Here is a 15,613-nt window from a genome sequence, read left to right as displayed (position 1 = left end):
CAACTTGTATGCCAAAATTGAGCTTCTTACGTTGAGTGGTTTGAGCAGGATCGTGATTAATCAGTGAGTCAGTCAATTAAGGATTTTATATATTAGTATAGATAATGTTTTTTTAATTATTAAAAAACCACAATTCTATTACCCGATAGGATAGCTGTGGCCATTAAACCAAAATCTAACAAAACATCTATATATCTGACTACTACTAACTGCTACTAACCAACAATTTGTTTTGTGTGCTCTATGGTCTGTTTTTGTTTAAATGTTTTGTTCATTATTCATGTTGGGAATTTATTTTTGAAGTAATGTTAATCGTTAGGCCACCAGTAAACTCATAGCATATTTCTTTTGCATAATCAAAATTATCATTCTAAATCGCTGTCGTTTTTAGACAGATGTCACTTGTCTTGTCATTATTCAATTCATTATTCGAATTCTCAGAATGTTGTCAACAAAAGTTTCATCTTAAAATAAAATTTTAATCAATCACAATTGTTTATCTCCATCATTTACCGGATTAATAATACAGAAATTACAGCTCAATTACAAATAATTCATTATTTATAGTGATTTACAGTAATTTTATTAAATTATACGAATATTCTCGTTGATTGTTGGTTTGAAATAAATATGCCAGTGTCCCCCAATGGTAATGCGATTTACTAACTCTAAATTCTAATTCTGAGCTGGCAAATGAGCTAGATGCTTTACCTAGACCGTTATTCAGAAGCTACAAACCTATCGATGAAAATATGCATCAAATCAAGATTGGTACAGTATCAAGTTTATTATAGTGATTTTCTTAGCCGCGTATTGCACAGATCGTTACCCAGTGTTGCCACAAGCTTATTTTTCATCGGGGTAGATTATCACGAGATAGCGGGGTTAAATCGCTTTACAAAGAGGTAGATCTACCCGAATGGGGTAGTAGCAACACTGCCGCTATCATCTTTCCTGTCGCAACAAATTTTTAATTAAAATCCGCAGTCTATTCTACCATTTGATAACCATAATCATTTCCGACATAAAATAAATGAATGCGTTTGTAAAATGTCGATATATCAAAGAACATTTTGCATAGAATCCACTTTTTAACGGCTTATTGTTGATTTAATGTAACGATTATTAATTGTTTATCGTTTTGTACCAGCTTAAACAATCAAGTGAGCTGTTTTACGTTCATACATATCGCCAGGTGATATTCGGCATTTTTTTTAAATTTACAATTGAATTTATAATAATTCAATTTTCATATATATTATGTTCGATTATATTTTGAATTTTTTTTGACACAAAATGTCACTAAACTAAATAAAAAAACAAAAACAATGTTTTCATGGTAAAATTCTTTTTTACAGGTCTCTCCACCATGCACAACAAAAATTCCAGGCCTCTATTATTCTGTGGACCTTCTGGTAGTGGCAAAAGTACCCTGGTTAAACGCCTCATGGATGACTTCCCCGACCATTTTGGCTTTATCATCAGTCACACTACTCGGAACCCCAGACAGGGTGAAATCCATGGCCAACACTACTACTTCACAGACGAAAACACCATGAAACAAGCCATAGAAAATGGCGAATTCGTCGAGCATGCTGTTTTTGGAGAGAACATATACGGCACCAGCTTCAAAGCATTAGAAGACATAGTGAAACAAGGCAAGCTTCCAATTCTGGACATAGAGATGCAGGGGGTGAAGCAAGTGAAGCAAACTCGGCTAAATCCTTGGTGCGTGTTCATTCAACCACCTTCAATGAGCGAATTGAGAAAGAGGTTGATCAAGAGGAAGACTGAAACAGAGGAAAGTCTAGAAAGACGACTGAATATTGCAAGGGAAGAAATAATGTACGGTCTGGGTGCAGGAAATTTTGATAAAATTATTGTGAATGACGATTTCGAGAAAGCTTACAGGGAGTTGAAGGATTTTGTTGAAGATAATGTACTAGTCAGTAAGATTACCACTGAAGCAAAACACTAAAAACTGACTGGATATCATGGTTTGACATTTAAGAGTATTATTTTTTTACCATCAACTAATAAAGATGTTCTGTATATTTGTATGATGTTTTTTAAAGATTCCTAAATTTGTTAAACATGTTCGTTGGGGTTAGTGTGCTTCAAATATTTTTGAGTTATTATGGTTTGATTGTTGCATTAACTATTAGCTTTAATTAATAGTAATTATGGTTTTTGTATGACTGTATTTGTTACGTTTATATTTTTAACAATTTTGGAAAATTCAATAAATATAAATAATATATTATTAATGATATCTATTTTTCCATCATGAACCATACAAATTTCAGGCCTTTATTATTCTGTGTACCCTCTAGTAGTGGCAAAAGTACCCTGATTAAATATCTCATGGGGTTAGTTTTTCCCCGACCATTTTGGCTTTATCATCAGTCACACTACTCGCAACCCCAGACAGGGTGAAGTCCATGGCCAACACTACTACTTCACAGACGAAAACACCATGAAGCAAGCCATAGAAAATGGTGAATTCGTCGAGCATGCCGTTTTTGGATTCGCAGCTTCAAAGCAGTAGACGACATAGTGAAACAAGGCAAACTTCCAATTCTGGACATAGAAATGCAGGGGGTGAAGCAAGTGAAGCAAACTCGGCTAGATCCATGGTGCGTGTTCATTCAACCACCTTCAATGAGCGAATTGAGAAAGAGATTGATCAAGAGGAAGACTGAAACAGAGGAGAGTCTAGAAAGACGACTGAATGTTGCAACGGAAGAAATTTTGATAAAATCATTGTGAATGACGATTTCGAGAAAGCATACAGGGAGTTGAAGGATTTTGTTGAGGATAATGTTCTAGTCAGTAAGATTACCACTGAAGCAAAAGACTAAAAATTGACTGGATATCATGGTTTGATATTTAAGAGTATTATTTTTTTACCATCAAGTAATAAAGAAGTTCTGTATATTTGTATGATGTTTTTTAAAGATTTCTAAATTTGTTAAATATATGTTTTTGAGTTATTACGGTTTGATTATTGCATTATTTATTAGTTTTATTTAATAGTAATTATGGGTTTTATATGACTGTATTTGTTACGTTTACATTTTTAACAATTTTGGAAAAGTCAATAAATATAAATAATATATTATTAATGATGTATATTTTTCCATCATAAACCATACAAATTACAGGCCTCTATTATTCTGTGGACCTTCTGGTAGTGGCAAAAGCACCCTGGTTAAACGCCTCATGGATGACTTCCCCGACCATTTTGGCTTTATCATCAGTCACACTACTTGCAACCCCAGACAGGGTGAAATCCATGGTCACCACTACTATTTAACAGACGAAAACACCATGAAACAAGCCATAGAAAATGGTGAATTCGTCGAACATGCTGTTTTTGGCGAGAACATATAGGGCACCAGCTTCAAAGCATTAGAAGACATAGTGAAACAAGGCAAGCTTCCAATTCTGGACATAGAGATGCAGGGGGTGAAGCAAGTGAAGCAAACTCGGCTAAATCCTTGGTGCGTGTTCATTCAACCACCTTCAATGAGCGAATTGAGAAGGAGGTTGATCAAGAGGAAGACTGAAAGAGCAGAGAACCTGGAAAGACGACTGAATATTGCAAGGGAATAAATTTTGTCCGGTTTGGGTCCAGGAAATTTTGATAAAACCATTTTGTGAATGACGATTTCGAGAAAGCATACAGGGAGTTGAAGGATTTTGTTGAGGACCATGTACTAGTCAGTAAGATTTCCACTGAGGCAAAAGACTAAAAATTAACTGGATATCATGGTTTGACATTTAAGAGTATTATTTTTTTACCGTCAAGTAATAAAGAAAAGTTCTGTGTATTTGTATGATATTTTTTTTTAAAGAATTCTAAATTTGTTAATATGTTCGATGGGGTTAGTGTGCTTCGCATATTTTTGAGTTATTATGGGTTGATTGTTGCATTGTTTATTAGCTTTAATTAATTGTAATTATGGTTTATATATGACTGTATTTGTTATGTTTATATTTTTAACAATTTTGGAAAATTCAATAAATCTTTATTATTAAAGATATCTATATTTGCATTATGCATCACATAGATTCCAGACTTTTAGTATTCTGTGGACTGTATGGTAGTAGTAAAAGTTTACTATAAGACAAAAATAGATGAAATACTGCACAGCAATGTATTCCTTATAAATTTAGCACAGCGATATTTTCTATTGTTCTATGTTTTTTTATCATCATGTCAAGGTATGTTGAATATTCATTAGTGATTACGGGTTAAAAATAGTCACATTTTTAGTAGATAATATACATAAAATAAAAGGTATTCGATTTTTCGTTAGATTTGTACCAGTTTTAATATGGCATAGTCTATCCAACGACAGGATTTTGTCCCGCAGTGACATTTGTGTCTGTCTTTAAATTCATGTTTTATAGAACTAAGCTTCATTCAGAACCTCGCAATTAGTGGAATAAATTAGTGGTTTCAATTACACCTTATACTTTTTGGTTTACATCATTCACAATGTTTAAAAAACACAATTAAAATTAATAGAATATTCTAGCAACAGCTTGCGTTAGTCAGTGTATCCATAGAGAAAACCTAATATTTAGCTTATAAAATAATCAACTTTTGATTTCTAACCACAATTTCTCTTGACGGAAGATAATCAAAGGCCAAAATGACTTTTCTCAAATTTTGAAGTATAATTAGTGGAAAAGTTAAAACAAAAAAATGGGAAAAGTGGAAACGTTTTTGACAACTTTTTCTACTAATTGAAAATGTCTACCACTAATTTTGACGTTCTGAATGCTGACATTAAAATTAAAGGAACAAATTTCTACGCTAATTGAAACCACTAATTTATTCCACTAATTACGAGGTTTTGAATTATACAGGGTGGTCCGAACTGTATTCCGGAAACTTCGGCAGCATATTCTACAGATAAAAATAAGTAAAAAAGTTCATATAAATGTATGTCCTAATAAGCTTAGTTTCGGAGATACAGGGTGTAGAAGTTTCATTTTTATTATGATTTTTTCCTAATAATTTCTGAAGTAACGGTCAATATTTGGATTAAAATTGGTATCTGGGAGTTTTTTGACATAAAAAATTTGATTTTGATGTCAATATTACTCCAGGGGCGCCACCCAAGGTTATTAAAAGGTAAGGTTGTCTCGTAACTTTTGGACCAATAGGAGCGAAGTGGAATAGCATCTCTCTGACGTAGATAGAACGTATAAAATCATAGAATAAAAGGAATAGAATATAAAATGCAACCTACAAAGAGAGATAAATGGACAATACAATAAAGAAGACACACAACTGAAAACTATTGACGCCGTGCACTATACACAATAAAGTACACAATGAATATCGATTCGGAAATGCATTGTCGGACTGTGGGCAGTTTTTACCACTTTATCTATGAGCGGTATCATTCCTATGACGTAGTAGATGACGTTTTCGATAATGGCGGATCGAGTTACGAGACAACCTTACCTTTTAATAAGCTTGGGCGCCACTTACATGTGTTTTAACTCTTTTAAATAGTAATAACTTTTCGTTCATACCTGTATAAAACTATTGAGTGAAAAAATATACATTCTCGTGACTTTCTACGTAAAAAATGTCTCTTGGTAAAAATCGCTACAAGCAACCGTTCTGAAAATATTTAGAACGGAAATAGTCAATACATGTCATTATTGACCAAAAATAAAAACGTTGAGTAGATAGTTATTTGACTGAAATAATAAATTCGGAAAATTTTATTTTTTTTATATTAAACATAAATTTTACTGTGAAAAAATGATGATAAGATAGTTTCTGTTGAACTTTTGGCACAAAACATTTCAAATTTATGATTTTAGTCTACAACTATTTAGTCAACATGCACTCAACATGTTTAATTTATATCATTGATGACAGGTATTGATAACTTCGATTTCAAATATCTCGAGAACCATTACACGTAGCGATTTTTAGGTAGTTTTACAGGTACCGACGAAAAGTTATTATTCTTCAAACCAGTTAGAACATAATATGTAGGTGGCGCCCTCTACAAGTAGGAGTCATATTGACATCAAAATCAAATTTCTCATGTCAAAAAACTTCCAGACACAAATTTTCATCCAAATATTGACGCTACTTCATAAATTATTTGGAAAAAATCGAAATAAAATCAAACTTCTACACCCTATATCACTGAAACTAAGCATTTTAGGACATACATTTATACGAACTTTTTTACTTATTTTTATCTGAAGAATATGCTGCCGAAGTTTCCGAAATACAGTTCGGACCACCCTGTATAAGTAATTTTTAAATATTTTTATGTATTTCACAAAAGCGTATAAATTATAAGTAAAATTTATCATGGCATCGTAAGGTAAGACGTGTTAAAGATTAGCGTACACTGGAAGTTATAACTACGGTTTTATTAATTATAGCATTGTGTTTAGTGAAGTTAGAAAGAAAAAAATATGTTTGGTCACAAATTGGTTTGGTAATAATCATTAAATATCTCTAAACATCTGTATTATTTTGTGAAACTAGACAAAAATACTTTTCCAGTGTAGGCAAAACGACAGATTTGTTGTAAACTGAATGATCCCGTCAGTTCCCTAGACACAGGTTTTTTACTCTATGGTTTTTCTTTATACGATTTGACTGCACAGGTAAGAAGGACATGCAAAACGTTAAGTGTAGATAGACGTCAAGGTTTTCAAAGTTCAACTTCCGAATTTTATTAACATTCTGTTAAGGGTACACGTGTTAAATTATACGTGCACGTGTGGCTTTATTAAAGTGACTTTTTATGTAAAATTTCATAGTGGTTATACAAAGAAATGGGAAATCAATAAAAGTATAGATACACTTCTAAAAAGGCTAAATAACAAAAAATAAATAATCGGAATCTCCAAATAAAAAGCAAAAAAAATGAAAAATACTTTTGTAGCCGAATTCTCGTAATACTAATGGCAACCTTTTGATCTTTGGAACACCCTGTACATGTGTTTAAACAGATCCATATATAATGCGAGTATTTATAGAGGGAAATTAGACCAACAAGGCCGTCACTTTTAAGTCCAAAAAGTACAAACCGGGCCCCGATAACACTTCGTAGAGATCCAGTTTACGATGCCGTATAACCCTAGAACAAATATTGACCCTACTACGGTATGATGGTATAGGAGAAGGTATGAGGGGTCAGGGGGTTCATTTGACGGTACAAAACGGCTCTGTTATATACAGAACCGTATCAACCAAAATTATTTTTATCTTATAACAACGAAATTGTTGCAAAAACAGTCATTTTGGAGTTAATTTTTTTTTAAATACGACCTGTGGATAAACTAAAATGACAGACACCTGTCACTGGATATACATATATACTTTGTTATTGATTTTATCCATTTCTTTATTGATCATCTGCCTTAAGTCATCTGCTTTTTTTACTAATCCATTTATTTCACTAAAAAAGTTTCTAATATTTTTTAAGTAAACTATGGATGGGTTTATACAGGGTGTTCCTTAATGACATGCTAATATTTAAGGAGGCGATAATTGAGCCTATTCTAAGAAAAAAAAACTTCATATGAGTCCTAAACATCTTAACTATTCAAATACAGGATGGTCAAATTTTCTAATCTTTTTTTTAAATATCTCTGATGTTATATTTGATATACGTCTTCTATGCATCAAAATAACGCTTATTTTGTTATACAGAAAAAAATTGTTTCATTTCTTAACTTCCTTCAAGTTTTTTTTTCAAAAATATTCAATGTAAATTCATCAAAAAATGTATTTTGATGCATTGAAGACGTGTATCAAGTTTCATAAAGATATCTATAATAAAATTTTACCACCCTGTATCTCAGAAATTAACATGTTTATCACATACATTTATATGAAGTTTTTCTCTTAGAATAGGTTCAACATTCCAGAGAAATCAGAGTTCATCAATCCTCGATATAACTATCGACTGAGTTAAAATTGCTGGCTGGCATGTAAGTGAGAAGGAATCACTCAGTGACCACAACTACATACTTTTCGAAGTAAAGGAGAACAGACAACGTAAGTCGGAGAAGAATATTCCATCCAACGGATGGAACTGGGATACGGGATAAAGATGGGAAGAAAACGGGATATGACGAAGTTGCAGGAAGCAATTGAGAAAATTCCGATTGAAGGACCTACACCAGACGCAAAATCATTCCATGACAGCCTAGCTGGCATTTGTGACAAATCAATGCCCAAAAAGAGGAATCGCCCTGGTAACAATCCCGTTTATTGGTGGTCCCAAGAAATAGCTGAGCTTAGAACGGAGTGTACCAGAAAAAGGAGAGCCTTCACGTGAAATAACCTGAGGAATTAAACGGCGGTAAACCAGCAACTACAAACGGAGTACAAAGCATCCAAGAACAGGCTCAGAAATGCTATTAGAAAAGCAAAGCAAGCATCGTGGAAAGAGATTTGCGAAGAAGTTAATACCGACACCTGGGGTAAAGGCTATCAAATAGTTATGAAAAGGACTTGTGGATGTCCCCAACAGCCTATACTACCTGCATGCACGACGGACAAAGTGGTTTCGTACCTTTTTCCAGTCCACGATAAGGTGTGCTTTGACGTCGTTGAAACCCCTGATTTCGTAGATTTCACTATTGAGGGGATATATCTGGCCTGTATAAAACTCAAAAATAATAAAGCTCCAGGACCCGGAAACATTCCACCAGAGATTTTAAAATACCTTGTCGAGAGGAAGGCTCAATACGTCTTAAATATTTACAATGAACTGGCGAGAATAGGAACTTTTCCGAAGCAGTGGAAGCTGGCTCGCTTCGCGGATCATCACAAACATTAGCAACTGGCAGAATAGGCGCTACGGGGAGGTCGACTACTACCTCACTCAGGCCCTCTCAGGGCACGGCTGCTTCAATGCATTTCTATATAAAAGGAAAAGAGCAAATACGGAGATTTGTAGGTACTGTGAAGCAATAGATGATGCTGAACACACGATTTTTGCCTGTCCTAAATGGCACGACGCGACGCAAGAGAGATATATGAGAAGGAACTGGGGAGGCGGTTTACTCTGGAGAACTTTGCCTTGGACATCATGGGAGAAGATGACCTACCTATGTCATTAACCCTGTACATAAATCCGACATGACGTCGTCTCTTGTTTTTAACCAATTTTATTGGTCTGTTTCAAAAATGACAGAATAATATTGGAGTGATCGAACGATGAACGACACACGGACGCAGATGCGTATGAACTCAACTTAAGATTTTTGAGACTTGTCAAACTCTTGCCAAATTATAGTTGTAATTTGTGTCAAATTATGTCAAATAACCTGCGTTCTGGAAAAATATTTTGCATTTTGGATTGTGTTATTACGTGTGTTTTGTGTTTTTTAAAGTTAAGTGAAGGAAAAATCGAGTGAAAAGTAAGTGTGTACCCAGAGAGTTGTATGAGCCACCATTAAAGTTTGTATACCATTTTGTATTTGGTGCTAAAAACTGTAGTAGCTGTAAAATAACATCACACGATAAGTAAACAGTAGATTTCGGTACTGCAGAAACATAATGTCAAAAGAAAGGTATAAAACTCGGTGTTATTTTTAATAAAATATTTTGTTTTATTTATGTTGTGTTTTATTTATTCATGTGTAATATTAATTTGTTTTTATTTGTACATAAATTATATAGATAAATATAATAATAAATGCAGGAATGTTTCTTGAAGTTTGAAAGTAAGAAATAGTTCTTTTTCATAGATTTTTTGTATGTGGTGTTTTATTTGACACACACCCTTGTTTGTTTTGAATTAACACAGACCATCATTTTTTTTAATACAATACTTAATTAGATTTTTCAGCTTTATACAGTTTATAGCCGGCTTAATGATAATTACCATACCATTTTCACAATTAGCTTTGCGTGGTTACAATTGAAATTTAAACCATAAGTACAATTATATTTTGTATTAAAATTCCCTGTTTTTTCTTTTTAACTTCACCAAAGACAATGCTATAATTACTAAAACCGTAGGTAAAACGTAAAACTTCCATCAGTGTGTACGCAAGTTTTTAATCTGTTTTGCCTGACAGGTAAAACGTTACGTGTAGACGGGACTTTACTAATTTTTTAATGATATTTAAAAAAAAATGTTACTGATAACGGTAAAGCATGATGCAAACCTCTCCACGTAGACTGAAAGGTGCAGCATCTGATACCGGCAAACATTAAACTCCGAAAGAGATAAAGCTAATCTCGCTGGGATGATTAAATTTTTAAATATTTTGACGTGAGAAAGAAACAAACAGCGTCTGTGCAGTACCGTACTCGCCTCATTCGAAATGTCAATGGAACGTGTTGTTCGTCAAAGACAGCGATTTGTCTCAGGCAATGATGCTTTTAAATTTCGTATTTGTTTTGTACATTATGTAGGTTTATGTTTAAACTAACATTACATTTTTTATGTACTACAGTGTACAGGGTGTCCCAAATTTGAGCCTCATTGTTGGGATGCCGGAAACTAGAAGAGATTCTAGAGTCTCGACAAAACTTTTCTCGATACCAAGCTAGGGTTTTTTGTCCAGTGGTGGTGCAGTTCATGAATCAGAAAGCAAGGGATGGTTTTTCAAAGTAAAATGGATAAAAAATTAAGGTTTTTAATGAAAATAATATCAAATTATTAAGTAATCAGTCATGAAAAATTAACATGAACAGAAAAAATTAATTTGCAGAAAAAAGTATGGGTAACTTAAATTAAACCGATTTAACTGAATTTGAGACAAAAACCCTAAAACATTGAATCAAAAATGCAAATACCTATTAAAACATAACATAATAAATATTATAGGAACTTCAAAAGAGAAAAGAAGCAAGAACAATAAGAAATAGCTTCATTACTTATTTAGAAGGTTACCGAGGCCCGGTTCTGTGATGTCAAAGAAGATCTGAACCTTAATTGGTAGTATTAATTAGAGTTTCCAGAACCTAACTAGAATATTTTCGTTCAACGATTGTGGAGTTCGTCAATTAGCCAGCAGGGGATGGTTCTCAAAAGTAAACCCGATAAAAAATTGAGATTCAAATGAAAATAATATCAAATTATTAAGTCATGAGAAAGTAAATATAGCATATAAACATAAGTGGAAAAAAAAGAAAACACATAGGTAGCTTAAAAATTACGAAACAACATCAACCAACCTCGAAACCAACTTAACTAAATTAGAAAAAAAAACTTAACATTTTCAATTAAAGATGCAAATGCCTATAAAAACATAACACAAAAAAATATAACTAATACATTCAGCAATATTATACTAAATAATAAAATGACATATTTAAACTTCAATAATAATTGCTAATAAACATTACAGAAACTTCAAAATAACTTCAGAAATAAGAACAGTAAGAGAGAGTATCACTACTTATTTAGAGTTTAGTTTGATTTTGACCACTGGAAAGTATCAAAAGTTTTTCGCACGTAACAAAAAATATGTTTTTAATTATTATTACCGAGTCCCGAAAGTACTGAAAGAACCGAGAATTAATAATTTGGAGTCCCGGTTCTTTGATGTCTTCAAAGAACCGGGAATTCCCGGTACTTTTGGTATTTCCCGGTTCTGAACCCTAGTAGGTAACTGTATGAAAATGATTGTTTAATTTTTATGACTAAATGCATGTGAAGGTAATGATTTCCAGAGTGCTTGGTACAATGGTCTATGGAGTCAGATTTCTGTCGTTTTTAATTCTCGTAAGCGCGTAAACAAAAAACAAGAACAGCAATAGTTAGGGTTACTGGTGTGTAGGCAGATTTATTGTTATGCTCCTGTGTTTTGGTCAGAGAATTTTTTAAGCGCAGTTGGCGCGTACAGAAAATATTTTTAATCACCATAATACATCTTACACATTTTTATGGTAAAATTCGACAGCGTGATGGAATAAAAAACGACGTTACAGTAGGCAAAGACTAAACAACATTTCAGTTCCTATCTTAAATATTCAAAAACCAAAAGTGCTCTTATTTGATGTGAAATTATTTTTATTTCAGCAACTCAATGAAAATTTAACAGAAGGGCCTTTTTACTCATATTTCAGGGTAAGGCTTCACGTCGATTATACAGGGTGTTTTTTATAATATTCCATGAGAAACACAATTTACACAAATTTTCACAATAATATCATATACACCATCAGTATTATTAAAAATAAAAAGATTAGTTATCTTTGAGTAATAATGTTAAATTCTGAAAATATAAATATATGAAACATTATAAGAATGCTACGTCTCATTCTCTTTATGAGATTTTGTATTAGTTGTTTAGATTTAGATAATCTTCAATTTAAAGCACTAGATTTGTGATAAATCAAAATTAGGATTAAAATATGTTTAGAGATTACAAAAGTTGGAAAACACCTACTCATAGTTGATTAAAATAAGCATGTAACATCAAAATACCCAATATAAAAGTACCCTAGGGACAACAATAAGTAATCAAAAAGTTTCGAGATTTTGCTACAAATATTTCCTAGTAAACTTTAATATTTTATTTTGGTCACATTATTATGAGTACAGGGTGTCCCATTTTTGTGTGGTTTACAGGGTTTCGCGTTTATGAGCAGAGATACAAAGATACTGTTTTTACATTACTGTGCTACATTTATATGAAACTAAAGATGCTATACACAGATTTGTCCTAGCCCTCTTAGTTCCTGAAATACAGGGCGAATTTGAAAATTATGCATTTTTCATTTTGATAAATCCTCAACTATCTAATACACATACAAAATTGAGTTTTTTAGTATTCGGAGCAATTATTATTTTTTTAACGAAATAAGCAAACTATATCGACAAAAAATCTTTAAAAATAATCTAAAATGTCAATATTCCACGGGTATATATTGATAAATAAGGTCTATATTAGAAGAAAATGTATTTTCTACGAAAACTTGAAAAGATGGGTAAAAAATAGTATAATACAATTTGCTAGACAATTAAATTGTGCATCCGAATCTCGTAAAATATACAGGGTGTTCCATTTAAATTAAACAAGTTATTGCCGTTTAAAGCTATTAATTATTTAATATAAGTTTTTAGACACTCTGTATGAGGTAGTAGTATTTTTATTATCGCAACATAAAATTTACGTAATTTTAAAAACTTAAATACGCCTAGAGAAATAAAGCATTAAAATTATTCTCACTGCATTTTTACAAAATCGTAAATATTTCAAAAAACGGTAAGATTAAAATGCGGTAAACCTTAATCACATTTACCTTTATTTTAATCCAAGAAACTAAAAATGTAATAATATACAGGGTGTTCCATTTAAAAAAATACAACTTTGATATTTTTTCATTATTTGGGACACTCTGTACTTTTTGAAAATAATTTCAACTGTTCAGTTTCCAATCATACCATCACTCACAATTTCTATAAAATCCAATCATTGGGCTACAGTACTCCATGTCGAATGAGGTGAATAACCCTGTATAACTTAAGTATTTCGTTGAAACATAGGGTACTGCAGAACACCCGGCATGATAGAAAAACGTGCGAAGGTGAAATATAGATGACAAATTTATTGGGTATCCACTAATACCCGCATAGCTGTAAAAGCATGGGCTTACAAAATGTCGATGACGAATAAAAATAGATTAAAATTCAATTCACCGAAAAAAACGACTGATGGTTACAATTTATAGGTATAGAAAAATAAATACTGTAGTATTTATTTGACGTTTGTTTGATGTTGGTGCGGTGGTGTAACTTCTGTTTGCTATTTCTCATAGAGCTGGTTGTTTAAATATCAAATAACCGATATAGTTTTAAAAAATACACTTTAGACTGAAACTAGGGATGCCCGACCAAAAATCACACCGAGGGAACAACAAAATCGTTGTAAAACCGCCATTTGATTGTTTTTTTATCTAATAAATTTGAATTTAAAAAAAACGTATTTTAAGTTAACATCTCCTTTTTGCTGCTAAGGCTATAATCTGGACGGGGTATACTTTGTTTAAGCGGAATCCGAACCGCGGGCCTCGGCCATATTATTGGCAATGGGCTATCAAATTGGCAAGTGTCTAAATCGACTATAAATCCGGTCTTGAACCTGCGTGAATGAGCAGTGTGTGTCAAATAAATTTTATGCTCTTGCTTAGGGATGGCAAATTGTGTCCCAGACTGAGCATGCATTAGAAGTTTCTAGAGAACCACAATATCTAGATCGGAGATTTGCACATCATCGTTTTACAACTAGATCTATCGATTGAAAATGTTTTCAACATGGCCGCACTTCCGGAAATACCGGAAGTTGACAGCAACTTTCTTATTTTAAATGAGTGCCCCCATTTTTTATTACAAACTTAAATTCTCTGTAGAATTTTATGAATTTTGATCTACACTTAACATTAACCGTTTTTGAGATAAAAAAATAAATTTAAAATTTTTGGACGAAAAAAATTGCCTGTCATATAGCCTAAACGTCAAAATTAGTGACTGCCAGAGCCACTGTGTCATAAAGAGAAGACATGTGGCTATCTATATCAAAAATTTAATTTTTCGAATGTCATATAATAGTGATCGCAGCTGTCATGGAATTGAGCGATTAAAAAAATTTCATAAATCATTTTTTTCTACAAACGTCAGTAAAAATGTAATTTTTAACGCATGCTGTCAGTGCCTAAAATGTGACATTATGTCATTGATGGTAAAAGTCATTTACTTTTAGCACTGGTGCTAAAAGTAAGTCTTTTCAATTACCCTAGCAACCATAAACTTCATAATTAATTTGATTTCAGAATGACACATTATGAATTATTCATTAACGTAAAAAGTAATAGTGCCTTGATATATACGAGCATAAACTTGTTTGTAGAAAAAATAGTGTATGATATGTGTACTAAAAGTGATTTTATTTTGTTCGAAGGGATGGGACGGAACATGGGACACTCCGCGATACACTTCGGCGTCATGTCCCAAGCTTCCCTTCTAACAAAATCAAAACTTTTAGTACTTATATCATAAATACCTATTTTTAAATGGAAACCCACTTTTTTATTTCACTAGTAAAAAGGCTTTTCAATTCGTTACTTTTTGACAGATGGAAATAAATTTTCTGACTGTTTGACGTTTACTGTCCAAGGAAGCTAGATAAAATCAAGAAAAATATACGTTTTAAAACTTAAAAATGATTTACTTTAGGTATAGAAACATGTATACTCAAAAAGTAACGAACTGAAAAACCTTTTCACTAGTGAAATAAAAAAAGTGGGTTTCCATTTGAAAAAAATGATTTAAGATAATATTTTAATTGCTCAATTCCATGACAGCTACCGCCATTACTATATGACATTCGAACAATTTAATTTTTGAAATAGATAGCCACATCTATTCTTTTTATGTCACAGTGGCTGTGGCAATCACTAAATTTGACTTTTAGGCTATACGAATCTTTTTGACAGGTAGTTTTTTTATCCAAAAATTTTATATATTTTTTTTATCAAAAACGGTCAATGATAGGTATAGAGTGTTTAACATCTATATTCATAGACTTTTAAAGAGAATTTAAGCATGTAATAAAAAATGGGGACACCCATTTAAAATAAGAAAGTTGCTGT

The 15,613-nt window shown here is 32.4% G+C and overlaps 2 protein-coding genes and 1 pseudogene across 2 annotated transcripts in view; 2 read left to right on the top strand and 1 right to left on the bottom strand.

Moving 5' to 3' along the window:
* LOC115887702 (guanylate kinase-like) overlaps nt 1–2,054 on the top strand; it is a 34,905-nt gene extending 32,851 nt beyond the window's left edge. Inside the window, exon 2 of the mRNA XM_030907172.1 lies at nt 1,359–2,054. Within this exon, the coding sequence (XP_030763032.1) occupies nt 1,359–1,978 (620 nt within the window). The 3' untranslated portion in view covers nt 1,979–2,054. The remainder of the gene's footprint in view (nt 1–1,358) is intronic.
* The window catches only part of LOC115887701 (thyroid receptor-interacting protein 11-like), a 75,734-nt gene that overhangs the window by 26,802 nt on the left and 33,319 nt on the right, over nt 1–15,613 (bottom strand). The gene's annotated exons all lie outside the window — the stretch shown is intronic.
* Nucleotides 2,206–3,033, top strand: LOC115887703 (annotated as a pseudogene).

The sequence above is a fragment of the Sitophilus oryzae genome, unplaced genomic scaffold (assembly GCF_002938485.1).
Source record: "Sitophilus oryzae breed Bouriz unplaced genomic scaffold, Soryzae_2.0 scaffold_610_pilon_pilon, whole genome shotgun sequence".
NCBI lineage: Eukaryota > Metazoa > Arthropoda > Insecta > Coleoptera > Curculionidae > Sitophilus > Sitophilus oryzae.
This window is presented reverse-complemented; position numbering and strand designations above follow the sequence as displayed.